Source organism: Mesocricetus auratus, unplaced genomic scaffold (genome assembly GCF_017639785.1).
Source record: "Mesocricetus auratus isolate SY011 unplaced genomic scaffold, BCM_Maur_2.0 Super-Scaffold_100027, whole genome shotgun sequence".
Classification (NCBI taxonomy): domain Eukaryota; kingdom Metazoa; phylum Chordata; class Mammalia; order Rodentia; family Cricetidae; genus Mesocricetus; species Mesocricetus auratus.
Genome location: NW_024429208.1, coordinates 10,469,429 through 10,485,759, shown reverse-complemented (window position 1 = coordinate 10,485,759; position 16,331 = coordinate 10,469,429). Strand labels below are relative to the sequence as shown.

The 16,331-nt window shown below is 48.4% G+C and overlaps 1 protein-coding gene across 4 annotated transcripts; it reads right to left on the bottom strand.

Moving 5' to 3' along the window:
• Positions 1 to 1,618: 1,618 nt before the first annotated feature.
• On the bottom strand, positions 1,619 to 14,936 carry LOC101843674 (glutathione S-transferase theta-1). Of its 4 annotated transcripts, none has more exons than XM_005070748.4 (5): positions 12,033 to 14,923; positions 10,755 to 10,842; positions 9,862 to 10,012; positions 4,385 to 4,561; positions 1,619 to 2,010 (listed from the first exon to the last, which is right to left on the bottom strand). In XM_005070748.4, the coding sequence occupies exons 1-5, from the start codon at positions 12,142 to 12,144 to the stop codon at positions 1,816 to 1,818; spliced, it is 723 nt and encodes a 240-aa protein (XP_005070805.1). In that variant the 5' UTR covers positions 12,145 to 14,923; the 3' UTR covers positions 1,619 to 1,815. The 4 variants fall into 4 exon arrangements, with proteins under 4 accessions (XP_005070805.1, XP_012969422.1, XP_040588394.1 ...); XM_013113968.3 differs by lacking the exon at positions 12,033 to 14,923 and adding an exon at positions 11,824 to 12,017; XM_013113965.3 differs by lacking the exon at positions 1,619 to 2,010 and adding an exon at positions 2,017 to 2,216 and having other exon boundaries at positions 12,033 to 14,936.
• Between the last annotated feature and the right edge of the window lie 1,395 nt (positions 14,937 to 16,331).

Genomic DNA, 16,331 nt, shown 5'->3' with positions numbered 1-16,331 from the left:
GAATACATCCTTTCCTCCCATTGGATGCTCATGAGAACTTTGGGCCAATCAGAGGCGGGCTGCCAGTTAGTTCTGCACAGATCAACCTGTACTGTGTGCCTGGGTCGTGCTGTCCGCCAAACTCCTCCCCTCACCTTCGTGTTTAGATCAAAGGAGGAGCGGAACACCCTAAAGAGAGAAGGATGTGAAGGGCGTTTCCATCGGTGAATTTAATGGCAAAAGGGCTGTGCTGTCTGTCCGCGGTTCACTTCCTCTCCCTCCACTCAGGGACAGGGCTGAGAGAGGAGTGGCTTCAGAGACCCTTGGCACAGAAAAGGAGAAAGGAAACGCACTCGGCTCTCCCCGGCCCAGGACTCAGGATGGGGGGTGATATTTGTCCTTGCGTGCAGAGGCTAGGCCCACACCCTGTGAGGAAATGATCCGGCCCTCCCCATTCTTATTTAACGGGGGAGGGAGGATTGCAGATGCACCTGGGATTGGATAACACTTCTCCACCCAGGGCAAAAAGCCTTCAGTGGCTCTCAGGGGCATCTAAGGCCTAAATGACATCATCATTTCCCAAGAGAAACCCCCAGTTTCCCAATTGACAAATACAGAAAACGTGTCCTGGCAAGACAATAGGTCATTGGGAAAGTTGATAGTAGCTTTGTCTTCTTTGTCAAATGTTCTCATTAAGGAAGAACTGTCCCCCCCAGGAAAATGTCTTCTTGCCATAGTGGGAGGGAAGGCCCCCCTCTCCATTTTCCCATCTCTACTCTTCAGGGCTTAACGGTTCTCCACAAATTTCCCTTGCCTACCCACCCCACCCACACCCCCAACTAAAGCAACATCCAGTCTCTCCCTCTTCCTTCCCAGCTGCCCTCTAATCTACCCCCCCACCCCGCCCCCAACAGATAGAATATGATACCCCTCATTCCTGCTTACAGTTTGTACCCAAGATTTGAGCATGACCTTTGACCAGGACAGCTGCTGTGGGCATTTCTTGACCTGAGAGACCAAACCAGGGCCATTTCAGAAAAGAGGGCCAGAAACAGAATATGGGGACCTCACCCCATGACCTGTGCAGCTGGCTCCAGGAAAAGCAGACCCTTGGGAAGAACAGATAACCCCAAACGGCCCTGACCTCGGGTTAGCCAATTAACAGAGTTGCAAAAGCAACCTTTATGGGCTCAGGTGGCATCAGAGAGCACATATGGTGCCAGAGGTAAATCCAGGTTAGCACATGTGGTGTCAGAGATAAGTCTATGAAAATTCCCCAAGTTCCTCTAGACACCTCAGCCTATCAGCTTTAAACCCCTACCCCTCCCCCTACCCTATGGTTTTTGTCCTGTTGCTGTCCTGTTCTGTTGTTGAGATACAGTCTCACGCTGTAGCCCAGGCGGGAATGGATCTCAATGTGTAGCCCAGGTTAGCCTTGAACTCTCAGTGATCCTCTTGTTTCATCCTTCTGAGTGCTGGATTACGGACATGAGTTACCATGCCTATCTACGATGCCATTCTTGGCAACCATGAGGGGGGAGAAATGATCCTCAAAGCCTGGGAAACGGAGCTGTCTTTTGGAAAGATAATTGGGCCAGAATAGAGGAAAGTGAAATAAACAACACAGAGAAGCTGAGGCTCAAAACGAGTCTACGTTTATTACCCAACTCAAAAGTGAAAGGTAGTGATCATGGTTGCGGTCATGTGTGGCTGTCGTGGAAAAATGGTGAAGATGGAGCCTGGCCTAAGAACTGCTGTGAGGCTAGGACGCATCGCTCATGTAAGGAAAGCGCTTTGTGAGCAGCCATGGGAAGGGCAGGGATGAGGCTTCAGAATTCACTGGATCATGGCCAGCACTCTAGGCATCAGCTTCTGCTTACTGATGAGGTCGGCAGGTGGCGAGTCCTTAGCCTTCAGGATGACCTCATGGGCCTCCCGGAAGAGATCCTTTCCCACTGCTGCCTCCACTCGATGGTACCACGCAGCCAGCTTGGGGCGCCCTTCAAAGACGGGGCAGCCACCACCGACGGGCTATCAGGAAGGGAACAGAATGGGGGTGGGTGAGTTTGTGGCTAACTTTGGTTGACATAACATGGAAAAGAGAGAACTCAGCTGAGGAAATGTCTCCATCAGAATGGCTTGTAGGGATGTCTGTGGGTCATTTTCTTGATTGTTGACTGATGTGAGAGGGTATAGTCCACTGTGAATGGTGTCACTTCTGGGAAGGTGGACTTGTGCTATATAAGAAAGATAGTTGAGTGTGAGTCTAGGAGCAAGCCAGGGTTACGCCCATGGTCTCTCTGCCTCTGGTTCTGCCTCCAAGTTCCTTCCTTGAACCCCTGCTTTACCTTGACAATGGACTGTAACCTACAAACTGAAATAAATTATTTCTTCCCCAAGTTGCATTACAGTTATCATAGCAATAGAAAAGCAAACCAGAATAAAAATTGGTGCCAAAAGTGGACTGTTGATGCAATGAGCCTCACCATGTTTTTTTTGGGGGGGGTGTGGAAACATTTGCAACTCTGGGCCAGAAAAGTCATTGAGTAATCAGAAATAAACGAGATATTCTATGGTAGTTTCAAAGAAACAAACATTGAGAGAAATGCAGATGGTGGAGGCCTGGCTTGTAAGGTTTCAAAGGGAAGTTTGAGAGTCTGTCAAAGACTCCAGCAGGGCCACTAGTATGATGTATTAATAGCCCATGGGAGTAAAACCTTGGGACAATGGGTGCTGGTTGGCTAGGGATGAAAACTCAGCTGTAGTTAGTAAGGCCCGCATCACTGAAGCAGCATCTGTGAAGTACTTTCCTCAGGGTCAGCACACTGTGACTCAGTTGTGGGGGAGGCCAAGGATGCATATCAAACTGGCAGCAGAATTTGGCAAATAATGTGTAAGAGTCTCCCACACGGTACTGGATATGAAGGCGTGAAGGAGTCATGGGGAGCAACTAAGGCTTGACACTGTATGAAGCCAGGAGATGCCACTGGTAAAGTTGCAGACTCGGTTGTAGTGGAAACCCCAGATTACTGGATATGCCAGAACTATGAGGTGACCACCAAGGACAGTGGCAGGTGTGGCATGAATCCAACCTGAACCAGCAAGACAAGTACATGTTACCTATGGCAGAGCAGAAGAACACAACTACCCAGGCCCTTTGGGTCCCAGTGGATCATGAATGAGCCACAGATGCCAGACATTGAACTGTTCACACTATAGGAGTTTGGTTCACATTGGCTTGGTTAGAACTATGCCTTTATTCTCCCCCCTGTGAAACAAGTTCCCTTGTGGAACAAGAAATTATATAATTTTTATTTCTGGATTTTTACAGAATTCCACAGTTAAGAGGCTTTAGATTTTTATTGTTGTTTGGTTTTTCGAGACAGGGTTTCTCTGTATTGCTTTGGAGGTTGTCCTGGGAACTTGTCCTGTAGACCAGGCTGGCCTCGAACTCACAGAGATCTGCCTGCCTCTGCCTCCCGAGTGCTGGGATTAAAGGCATGAGCCACCACCACCCGGTGTCGAGACTGGATTTTTAAAGAGAGCTTGTGCTTTTTAAACCACCTGGGCTTTTTTGTTTTGTTTTGTTTTGTTTTACAAGACAGGGTTTCTCTGTATTATTTTGGAGGCTGTCGGTCCAGCTGGTCTCGAACTCACAGAGATCCGCCTGCCTCTGCCTCCCGAGTGCTGGGATTAAAGGTGTGCACCACCACGGCCCGGCCCATCTGGGCTTTTTTAAAAAGACTATAAGACCTTTAAAATTGTACTTTACGTTGTAATACTTTGTAGTAATGAGATCTTGGGGAAAAAGAATTGGAAGATGATAGTTTAGCAGTGATGTTTGTGTGTCAGGCAGGCAAGGAGTACATTGTGCTAGCTAGTTTTTTCCCACTTAACACAAGCCCAGATATACCCAGGAAGAGAGAATTCCCATTGAGGAATTGTCTCCATCAGACTGGCCTGCGGGGGTGTCTGTGGGGTGTTTTCTTGATTGTTAATTGACGTAGGGGGGCTCAGGACACAGTGCATGGTGCCATCCTTGGGTGGTGGCCTGAGCTGTGTAAGAAAGGTAGTTGAGCAAACCAGGGCGCACAAGTCAGTAAGCAGCATTCCTCCGTGATTTCTCTTCAAGCTCCTGCCTTGAGTATGTGCCTCGGCTTCCCTCATGCAATGTAGCCTGTAAACCGAGTAAACCCTTTCCTCCCCAAGTTGTTTTGGGGTTAGTGTTTTGCACAGCAACAGAGAAGCAAATTAGAACAGCCAAGGACAGACATTATAAATCTGGAAGGAGTCTCTCTCTGCACATATGAACAGATCTGCAACTAGCAGGGGTTAGCAAAACTGGGGCTTCCGTAACTAGCCAGGCTCCCTGTATGTTATGGGCCCACATGTTTAGAGCACTCACATGCATCACCTCTGTTACGGCAACCAAGTCAGCCAGGGAGATGCGGGGCCCAATAAGGAAGGCTTTGTCCTGGAGAAACTTGTCCTCAAGCACCTGTAGGTTCACATCCAATTCTGCCAGCGTGGCCGTCAGTGTCTCAGAAGGTACTTGCTCTCCCAGGAAAACAGGGATCATCATCTGGTGGGAAAATAGGCGAGAGAGAGAGAGAGAGAGAGAGAGAGAGAGAGAGAGAGAGAGAGAGAGAGAGAGAGAGAGAGCTAAGCCTTGCGGATAAGAAGTCATGGCTCCCAACTTGGGAGCTACCTTTTGGTTCTATGCCTCTTCTTTGGGGCTGGCCCAGACCTGTAGGGAAATGGTACCCAAGTGACATTTTCGTTTACAAATGAGTAGTTCTGCTTCCAGCATCTCCGGTTGGCTGGGCCTCAGAGAAAATGATTTTTTTTAATGAATGACTGAAATGGACACCTGAAAAATAGATAGAACTAATTATTTTTGAGGAAAGAAGCGAGGTTAGGAATGAATGATGGCCATGTGTCACTCGTTGTCGAGAATGAAAGTGGTTACGTTGCCTTGCAAATGTCACATACTTTAACAACATGAGTAACGTAGGTCAGCCACTCACTCAGACAGCCTTTTCATACAACCGAGGGACAAGGTAAACAAAAGTTAACATGAAAGCACAAGGCCCCTAAGTAAAGCAATCCTAAGCAGAGGAGCAAAAAGTCTTCTCATATGCTGCCAGTGGGAATGGAGCCGCCTACAGCCATTATGGAAGTCAGTATGGAGGTACCTTAGAAAATTATAAATAAAGCTATCACAGGACACAGTTATGCCATTCCTTATCAGCTATAAAGAAAAATGAAATCATAACATTAGTTAGAAAATGGATGCAACTGGAAATCGTTAATTTAAGCAAAATAAGCCCAACTCAGAAACACAAATATTGTTTCTGCATGTGCGCGTGTGTGTGTGTGTGTGTGTGTGTATGCGTGCACATCCACTCATGTTAGAAAGAGGGCCATGATAGGAGAAGAAATCTTTTTTTTTGGAGGCTGTCGGTCCAGCCTGGCCTTGAACTCACAGCGATCCGCCTGCCTCTGCCTCCCGAGTGCTGGGATTAAAGGCGTGCGCCACCACTGCCCCGCAGGAGAATAAATCTTAAGTAAATGGGAGTAAGGAAAAACAGCAATGGGATACACGTGAATGAAAGCAAAAGAGTGGGGAGGGCGGGACTAAGGGCTGGTGAGATGTCTTGGTGGTAAAGGAACCTGCTGTCAAGTTTGATGACCTGAGCTCAGTCCCCAAGACCTACATGGTAGAAGAAAGCCAACTCCCCAAAGCTGTCCTCTGACCTCCACGCATGCGCCATGGCACACACCACCCTCCCATGAACATGTGCGTGTACACACATGTACATATGCACAAACAAAGACACACGATCGGTAAACAAAAATTGAAGTTTAAAAAGAGGAGGTAGGGGATCAGCAAAAGTAGAGAATGACCCGAGGGACATTCAACGTGGGTCTGCTGGACACCTAGGAGAAGGATGGGGGACAGGAGACACGAGAAAGGATACCAAGACAGGAGTCTGGTCAAGGTGATGAGATTTTATTCTTTCCAAGCAGTATTTAAGGGACCTGGAGGAGGAGGGAATGGGGGTGATGACCACAGCTTCAAAGAAGCTGTCAATGCAAAAGGTCAGTGGGAGAGGTAGCCTTCTGTGTTGCCTGGTAACCTAATTCTCAAGGCAAAATGTCAGGGGTAGAACCTCCTGTGTTGTTTGGTAACCTGACCGTAGGTCCTTACTTTATCTTTCTCAATCTTTCCCTATTGCCAAAGCCTATCTCCTGGCAGACTTAGGGGCTTTGTGTGGAGCTAATTTTCAACTGACAATTAAGCTGCAGGCCTGTTTCCAGAATTTAGCAGAGGTAGCATGGTGGTCCGGAGTCATGCCCTCTTTATGAGGATGTCCTTCCCTATGAGGACGTGATGCAGTCGCAGCTGGCTTATGGTCGGATGCCCCTGACAAGAAGAAAGACAAGGGAGAGAAGTGGAGGATGGGGTAAATAAAAATAAGCAGGTCTGAAAAGGTCATAATTAAATCCATTACTTTGTGCATAGATTTTAAAAAAATGTCCAGGTTGGTCACATAAGCTCCAGGATTGAACTTTGGACACATGGAACCAGCTAGATACAAAATTTTAGTAGCCTTATTGGTATTTCCCCACTAGTGTTATTCCATACAATTGATTTTCCCCCTGTAGCTAATGAATCAAATCACACACAATAGCTATCAGTTGGAGTTTCATGGGGTCTTGTGGAACACATTTTATTTGACTGGAACCAGAGGTTTGTCTTTGTTTTGCATTTTGAGACAGAGCCTCATGTAGCCCAGGCTATGTGTCTAGCTGAGTGTGGCCCTTGAACTCGGTACCTTCTGTGTTCGCCTCTGCCTCTGCCTCCCAAGAGCTTGGTCAGGTGTGCACCACCACAGCCAGCTCCAAACCAGGACCCCTTTTTTATCACCAGAAAACAACTTATTTTCAGCTCCTAATGCCCAATTATTTGCATCTTTACTAATTTTCCTATGACTCTCCCCCCAAATCTCTCTTTTTTAAGAGAGGATCATACTATGTAGCCCAGGCTACATCCACAGTCCTCCTGCCTCCTCCTTTCAAGTGGAATGCACCACGGATGAACTCAGCTAAAACCATCTTTGGAATGTATCTCCAAGTGGCCATGACAAAGTCTTGATCGCCAGGTCTGAAAAGACAGTGCACTCACAGTATTACTGGAAAAGTGGCTTTCTCCATGGTGTCTAATTTCAAACAATCCAATCCAAAATCTCAATTGTCGAGAGCTGGACTGATCCAAGTCTTTCTCGGAGTTTTGATGAAAGGACAAAGGGAACCTAATTTTGCATCTTGCATGGGAGCAGACTTAACAAGGCCAGTTTGGGGCTGAGGACAAGACCTCAAAGGAGTTTAGGTTTCAGTCCCTGGGATCTTGGCTTTTCCCCCATGAAGAGACTGGAGTTATTGGTCCCACGGCCGCTGTTTGCTTGGTCTGCAATGCTCTTGAGATACCCTGTGTTCCCTTTGCGCTCAATTAGCCTCCCACTGACTTTGCCCATTGAATGACACTCTGTTCTGTGCATCTCCTGGAAATAGTACAGAAGATGCTGTACTCCTTAATAAGCTTGCTTGGCATAGATATAGCTTGTGCAGGACCTCGTGACCCCAGCTTCCTATCTATCTTCTACTTTCCCATCTCCTGGCCACCTCCCACTTAGAACTGTCACTGAAGAATGACTGGTCCAGGTCACTCAAATAGCCAAAGCCACAGGCAGCTAAATGGCGTCAGTCTGGTTTTTCTTGGTGTCATGCTAGAACACTCTCCCAAAAGGAACTTAAGGAAGCCAGGCTCACAGTTCCGGGATACAACTGTCGTGATGGGGAGATCATGGCAGGAGGAGCTCGAGGGAGACACCAACATTGCATCCATGAATGTGCTTGATTCATGTTCTCTCCCCTGTCCCTTACATTTTTGGGGGGATTTTATGTGTGTGGGTACTTTGTCTACATCTATGTCCTCTAAGAGAAGAGGAAAGAGGTAACTAAGGCAGTTACGAGAGAGGATAGTGTGAGCACCAGGCAGGGTTGAGATGCAATCCCAGCACCTGGGAAGCAAGACCTCTTGCTTTTCTGCTATTTATCATGAGTCATATTTTCCTGGATTAGCCTGGGCTACATAGAGTTCACAGTAAAATCCCGTCTCCAAAAGCTAAGCACTGATGATAATATAGCTCAGTATGAGTATTGCATAAGGAAAGAGAGGGAGAGGAAAGAGGAGAACGTGGAGATAATGATAATGACGGTGATGATGGAAAATTACCTGCGGCACAGACTGAATTCAAGCTCACAGTTATCCTCCTGCCTCAGTCCTGAACACCGGCATTACAGGCTTCTGACACTATATCCAGCTCATGAAGGCTCTGCCAACTTCAATTTGTTGAGTTACATCATGGGATGTACCTCAATGTACGCAATTCTGTGTACAAAACTAGGTATACCCGTATTGCCATGTAACCATCACTGCCATTCACCTCCATCTGTATTCATTAAACACTAATCCCCGATCTTAGCAGGGGGACGTAACTTTCCTCGCCTGGATCCCTTTAGAACTCACTCAAGGATATCTATCGAGGATGCCCTCTAAAAGATCTTGTGGTTAAATACATGCAATTCCTAAAAATGAAAAATACATATCTCAAGAAAAGGATTATTAACAATAGCCTAGACACAAAGTGAGATCAAAGATAAGACAGTGCAAAATACCAGAACTGAAAAAGACAACTTGATGCTATCTGAGCCCTTTGGGGTGACTGATGTCTTCACCCCCTTTTTTCCTCCCCTGCATCAACAGTCTACTTTCTATACTTAGATTCCAAAGACCTACCAGTTGGTAACCCAATCCTACCTTCAAGACATAGGTGTTATTTAACCTATTTTTTAAAAATCCTTTATATTATTTTCACCTGTACTAGCATGCAATCAGTACATGGCATGGAATAGTAACTCATGAAACACGTGAGGCAGGAGGAAAATGTAACCCATAACCAAGAGTGGAAAAAAAAACAGTAGAAAAAGACCCACAGAGGACCTGAGTGCTGAAGTGTACTGACAAAGTACACACACATACACGCATGCATTCACTCACACGTGCACGCACGCTCACCCACCCCCAGATGCTGAGACCTGAACCTAAGACACTATGCTTGTCACACAAGTGCTCTACCACTAAGCTACACTACCAACCAACTGGAGAGGACATTTCCGGGAATAGGGCTAGGAGACGGCTCAGAGGTGAAAGTCCTAGCCAGGCAAGCCTGACAGCCCTGATCACCTCAGTCCAATCCCCGGAACCCACCTAGAAAGCCAGGCGTGGTGGAACCCCGGCTTCCCTTCAGTGAGATAGAAGGCAGAGAGGCAGGAGAACCAGCAGAGAGGCAGGAGAACCGCCTGAGACAGAAGGTGAGAGGTCAGACAGCCTGGAGTGCACATCACAGCAGCAGGGACAAAGGACAGTCTGCCTCACCAAGATGGAAGGTGAGAACCGATTTCCCAAAGCTGTCTTCTGACTTCCGTATGCACCAGGTGGCCCCTGGGACATAGTCACAGCAGAAAGAGTAAGTAGCAGTAACAAACGTATTAAAGTTTTTCAGATACGTGACAACCAACGTGGGTGAAGAGATGGTAAATTTGGACTGAGAAACGCAGCTCTACAAAGCCAACCAAATGGTATTTCTACAAATAAAAAATAAATGTCTCAGGTAAAGATGGGATTGAATAACATCCTGGACACAATAGGATTAGTGAAACTAAAGGCAAGACATTGGAAAAACACCAAACTGAAAATAATGCGTTACGGCCTGAATCTCCTTACTCTCCTCCCTTCCCCTACATTTCCAGTCTCACCTTCTGCCACAGGGCCCGGAGGCAGCTTCTCCGAAGGGCTGTGTGCTGCCAGGCCAGGTACTCATCCACACGAGCACGGGCCTGCAGCTCTCGGGGGTACCAGTGGTCAGGAACCTTATACTTGTGCGTTAGGTAGAGCAGGATGGCCACGCTGTGTGAGCAGGGAGCAGGGGAGCAAGGCAGCTAGTCAAACACCACAGTACCTTCTAGAACCTTCTCTTTTTATTAAGATTTTTTTTGGTTTTTACGAGACAGGGTTTCTCTGTATTGTTTTGGAGGCTATCGGTCCAGCCCGGCCTCGAACTCACAGAGATCCGCCTGCCTCTGCCTCCCGAGTGCTGGGATTAAAGGCATGCGCCACCACCGCCCGGCTTTTATTAAGATTTTTTAAATGTATTTTATGTATATGGGCGATCTGTCTACATGTACGCCTACATGCCAGAGAGGGCACCAGATCTCATTGCAGATGGTTGTGAGCAGCCATTGCTGGGAATTGAACTCAGGACCTCTGGAAGAGCAGCCAGTGCTTTTAACCGCTGAGCCATCTCTCCAGCCCCTACCTTTTCTGATCTTTCTGAGTCTTCTTTCCATGGACCTGTGTGAACCCAACACCCGCATGACAACAGCCAACTACCGTGAAGATGGCCTCTGGAGGACACCGAAGATGGCTGCTTGTGGTCACACGGAAATTTCGGTGAGAAATTGGAGCACCCTGGTATTGGGCTACAGTTACTGAGAAGGGTGGGGTGTACACATGTTAGGTAACAGTTTTCCCCCCAGTTACAGACACTCAGTCCTGTAGAGATGCCCCTTAGAGGAAGTCCCTGAAACTGAGAAGATTCAATAGGCTCCTCCCTCCCGAAGTAAACAATATGCCACCAGGGCCTGGTTACCTCTCGCTCAGGGTGAAGTCGTCGTCCTTCATGGCTGGCACCTTCTTCATGGGGTTCACCTGGGCAAACGCATCGCTGAGGTGCTCACCTGCGGATAGTCCAGCATGAGGGGGATGGGAACGGAACACTGGGCCTCTGATAGGCGGGGCCAAGGTCCTAGGACGCCAAGTATTCACCGGTTCTTGTTGGAACTAGACTGTCCCCTCGCTGTGAAGTGCAGGCTGCACCTCTGTGAGATGGGAGGGAGCTGCCCCTTGCCCTTGATACAAAATAGACTGCACACTCCTGTGGTAGCTCTGAGAAGTGCTCCCAATGTCCCTTGGAACCCTGGTCTCTGCTTGAATTGACCTTGTTTTTTCCTGCTGTTGGTGCAGCCAGATAAGCTGTTCTAAGATTGTCTCCTTGCTGCTCGGCCCAACACGTCTCAGTGGTTCCCACTGCCCTGGCTCAGATGGAGGGCTGTCACCCTCCCTGCTCCTGGAGGAGATCTGTCCCCCTCTGCACCCTCACTTTGAACATCCCTTTGTCAGTCCCCCACCCCACAGCACCCTACATCAGACTCTACAGGGGCTGCGCCTGAGGGGATTAATTGCCCTGTCTCCAGAGGTGACGTGAAAGTGGAGTTTCAGACAGAAAGACTAGCAGTGAGACGGTATGGGGACGACCTTAAGCAACACCTTCCTTCACCTTAAGTTTGGGGGCGCCTTAAGAAACAGCCTTCATTCTGTTACAACCCTCCCTGTCTTGCCAGGGTGCGGGGCTCCCTCAGCTGCCAGCAGGGAGGAGGCTCCAGCAAACCCCACACAGCAGCCTCTCTCCCCAGCACAAACAAGAGAGGCAGAGGGCAACGAAGGAAGGTAAACTTTGAGGAAGGCTGGGAAAGAAAAGACAGAAGGGACCCCGACAGACCAGGGTGGCCGAGAGAGGCAGTTGGGAAGGTCCATCTCAGCCCTGGAGGAAATGAGAGGCTAGCTATGCCGACCTCCACTTTTACTCTCTCCTAGCCCCGCTTCTCTGGAGCTCCTGGTCGATAGGCCCAAACTACACTCAATTCTATTGCCAAGTTTACATGCTATTCGGTTTCAGCACGTCCTGGCGGTCTCTTCGACGGGACAGCAGAGTTTGCGGGAGTCCTGAACCACGGATCTCTCTGGTGGCTCTTTCCTCACTTGGTCTCTAAACCAGAAAAGGCCTAGGAAGGGGACGGTACAGAAAGGAATCCCCTGAACTCCGCTTGCCTCCCATCTCTCAGCTCTGCAAAGCCGAGGCCCTGCCCACCCTCGCGCAGCTCCACCGTATGCATCTGGAACGGGATGCCGTTTTTCTTGGCGAAGATATAAATGGCGCGACAGGGCTGGGACAGAAGGTCCAGGTAGAGCTCCAAGACCATGGCACAGGCAGCGGGAACCAACTGACTAGACTCTGAAAAAGAAACCCAAGCTGTGTCTGAAGTCGCGTCTAGCCCAAGTATGGCCACGCCTCCACTGGGCGGATCCCGGAGCCTGGCCCTTCTTTCTAAAGGGGAGCGGACCTGAGTCTGTCTTCCAAGAGACAGGCATCCGAAGTCTAGCACCTGGCGAGACAGAAAAGACTGTTGGCCTCACCTGAGTGGTCAGAGGAAGTGCAGAGAGGCCGGTTCCTAGTCCTTCTGTGACTGGCTTATTTGATGGCAAAATGTCTTCAAAGCCATCCTCACCCTGTCTAGTGTGTGAAAATTTCCAATCGTCCCCGTTTCCCAAACGGGAAAACTAACGCATTGCTTGATAGACACAAAATGTCTACCTTCAGCAGTTTCCTCCTAGGCTTACAAACCAAAGATATGGATGCCAGCAAGCAGCAAAGGCTCCGGCTGTGCTCCGTGTGCTGTGGTCTCTGGTGACAATCCAGTCGCAGCCCCACCTTGGACAAGGTTGGCCTTCCTGCTCCTGAGAGGGCTAGGTTCTCCGTTGTTCCTCAGGCATCTTAGCCGCCTTTGGACTGTGATAGCAAAGCGCCTTAGCTGTAGTTTTTTGAACATGGATGTACTGGTAGACCAAGATCCAGGCTCCTGCAGCTCCGTGTCTAGTGAAAGCTAGCTCTCTGCTTTAAGGTGGGCAACTCTTGGTGGAAGGAACATACCTTTCATGAAAGGTATTGGAATTCCCACGTAAAATCCCGTCCCCAAAGGCCCCACCCCTTAATAGTTTCCAGCAAATGGATTTATGGGTATCATCAATATCCAAACCATCAGACTGGATTTGCGTCTTCCTTTCAGCCTCAGTTTCTCCATCTTTAAACTGATTGATAGGCTAGAGCCCTTGGAAGCCCAGCACTCTGGACTCAGCCGTGAGTCCTCGGTCTGCACCTTGTCATTAAAGGACACTACCCCTCCCCCTCCCACGCAGAGCCTGCCTCCCATCTGGGCAAATGGTATCAGTGTTTCCCGTTATCTTAAGACAAGTCCAAGTGAAACTGTCAGCAGAGGCATGACATCTTCTATAGCGTAGGAAACATTTCTCCTGGGCCGAACACATGGCTCAGCTGTGGAGAGGAGCATTTGGTGCTGTCATAGAGGACCAGGAGTCAGATCCCAGCACTCACACTGGGTAGTTCACAACTCCCAAAAATTCCAGCTTTCGAGGAATCCGATGTTGTTTGGCCTCATGCAGGTACCAGCAGGCACATGGGTAAACACACACACACAAAAATAATTTTTTAAAGCTAAAAAATATTTCTGCAAAGAGGGTGGAAATTAGTAGCAATGATTGTTTGGGGGTGTGCTTTTAAACTCCATAGCTGGCGCTCTGCACTCTTCCCAGTTCCTGGTCTACAGTTGCTCTCCTGACCCTGTGGCTCCCTGATGCCAAGTGGCTAACCTCTGTGCCAACTAGTCTCAAGCACATTGGCATTTGTTCTTCTCCATTCTCCTTCCTTCCGGGAGCCGTGAGACTAAGAGTATGCCTGCCCTGGGGACTTTTTTAAAGCTCTAATAAATGGTTCTCAGAGCTAAAGTAATGGATCAGAGCTTAAGAGCATGGGCTACCTTTCCAGAGATTTTTAGGTTCTCCTAGATGCCTGCTAGGTCCAAAGTGCCCCCCAGGAACTCCAAAATAGCAGTGCTGATGGCAATGTCCTAAGCAGAAGGACTTTGATTGGATAAACAGAAGTCAGGTTTCTGTTTACCAGGAGCCTTATTTGATCCATTCCCAAAGATCAAGGCAAAGGTTGGGAAAGGACATCTGAAGTTCCAGGGCAATCCTATCAGCTAGTATCAGATCAAAGACTCCAACCCTGTTGACTTTTATATAAAATCTGCTTGCTTTTCTGACAGTTTGCTTTCCTGACCCCTCCCACACTGACACACAAAGGGATAACTGAAGCAGTCTGAACCCCAATAAACTGTTCTTTCTACCCATAAGTGGTTTCGCTGCACCCTCACTTACAATAAAGCACACTGGAGGGAGAAGCCTCCCCGCCTCATCGGACAACCCCACTCAGTAGGAAGAAGGCAAATTTGGTTGTCATCCAAACTCCATAAGTGGCAGAGGGGGAATAATGAAAACAGGTGGTACAGACAGAAAAGGGAGATCAGAGCCTGGGCCCAAAACTGTCCTTGAGTCTCTCCAAGAAATGCCAAAGGGGAGAGCTCTGGGCTCTTATCTCCTGAATGAACAACTCTGCCTAGACAGAATACACGATTAAAGTTCAAACCTGGGCCCAGAGACTAATCCCTCCTGGTGAACAACTTTGGAAACAAATCTCTAGATTCTCGTGATTAAAATGGGTTAGAGCCATTCCCCCAATTTCCTTCTTCAGGTATGTGGGTGATGGAAAGATGGAATCTACCCCTGGGCAGAGACCTGTTCCTGACTCCTCCTCTCAGGGTCAATCCCACCCCTAGGAAGACAGGTCCTACTCAAGAGAATGTGCTTCGATGCTTTCTGGTCCTTGGTCTTTTCCCCATTTGGAGCCGTGTAATTTTTAATAAGGAACTGTGATGGTTAATATGTCAACCCGACAAGATCTAGAGTCACCCATCAAGCAAACTTCTGGGCATGTCTGAGAGGGAGTTTCCAAGTTGGGTTAATTGGAGTGGGTTGCACTTCAGCAATAAAGGGGTAGAGAAAGCCGAATAAAGGGTTTCCTGTTTGCTGACAGGAGATGCAGTGTGAGCAGCTGCCTCACACTCACGCTGCCTAGCTTTCTCCACCTTCAAACCGAAGCAAGATAAGCCCTGCCCTTTGTTTGTCGATACAGCAAGAAAAGCAACTGATGCCCAAGCCCCTGAACTACCGGGTGGCCTAGCTGCTTACTGATTAAACTGTGCTTCTTAGATTTGGGTCACCAGCCATGTCTGTGTTTGTCAGAAATAGATTTTCTGCGAGCGGCTCTGAGTGGGGACAGAGTATTTTGCAAGTGGAGGCAGGACAGGGAGCACGGGATGATGCGGGGTGCAGAGGACGCTTGGGCTGAGCATAACTGGCTTCTTGAGTCCAAGGGCAAAAAGGCTGGGAGCAGCCAGGCCAGCCTTGTCTGAGAGAAGCCCCAGACTCCCTCTCCCAGCACTGCATTGTCCAGGGCTCTGAACTTTGCTGACTCACACATGAGTCCAGGGCCCAGGTGAGCTTAGCGCCTACTGTCCACAGGATTCAGGGAATAGGACACACAGCTAGCCAACTGCAGACTCTGCACGGATGCCACCAAATGTGTGAGGGTGTGACAATGCCGTGTGACAGACCCCTACAACTTACTCATCCTACAAACTGAAACTTTCCACTCATTAAACACTGACTCTTAGGGGGGGTGTACATGACTTGGTGGTTAGGGAAGCTCTTTAAGGGGACCAGAGATGCATTTCCAGCACCCATAACAAGTGGCTCACAATGGAGAGAGGTGCCTCCCTGCCTCATCTGACAACCCCACTCAGTAGGAAGAAGGCAAATTTGGTTGTCATCCAAACTCCGTAAGTGGCAGAGGGGGAATAATGAAAACAGGCGGTGCAGACAGAAAAGGAAGATCAGAGCCTGGGCCCAAAACTGTCCTTGAGTCTCTCCAAGAAATGCCAAAGGGGAGCTCTGGGCTCTTATCTTCCTCCTAAAGACCTGACACCCTCTTCTGAACTCCCCAGGTTAACCACAACACACATGTGCACATTCGCACAAACAACTGCACACAGAGACACACAAACAAAAGTGACTTCCCCATTGATACAGTCTATGAATGTGACCATTTTAGATACACATGGAGCCTTGCAGTATCTGTCACTGGCTGATTTCCCCAGAGCCATCTCTCCAGCCCCAGTTCATGCCTTTTTAATGGATGTCTTTACAGCTGTACAGTTTCTGCTGAGTTTTGCTTATTCTGTGTCCCATAAATTTTGGTATGCTTTTTCATTTTATGTGTCCAAGGTGTTAATTTCCCTGCTATTTCTCCTTTGGTCGGTGTCTGTGTAGGGGCATTGTTTGAATTCTACAGAATTGTGAACTTTTCTGGTTTTCTTTTTGTGAGCGTGTATATGCATGTGTGTGTTCATGCGTACAGGCACATATGTGTATAAAGGTCAACATTGGGTGTCTTCTTCAAGCACCTCGTCTTGTT

Bases quoted from the DNA above. Each gene is read 5' to 3' on its own strand.
- LOC101843674 (XM_005070748.4), bottom strand. From the start codon at position 12,144: ATGGTCTTGGAGCTCTACCTGGACCTTCTGTCCCAGCCCTGTCGCGCC. The intron at 10,013-10,754 runs GTAACCAGGCCC...CTGCTCACACAG, and splicing joins GACTTCACCCTGAGCGAGAG to CGTGGCCATCCTGCTCTACC. The intron at 2,011-4,384 runs GTGAGTGCTCTA...CCTTCCTGATAG, and splicing joins CCGTAACAGAGGTGATGCAT to CCCGTCGGTGGTGGCTGCCC.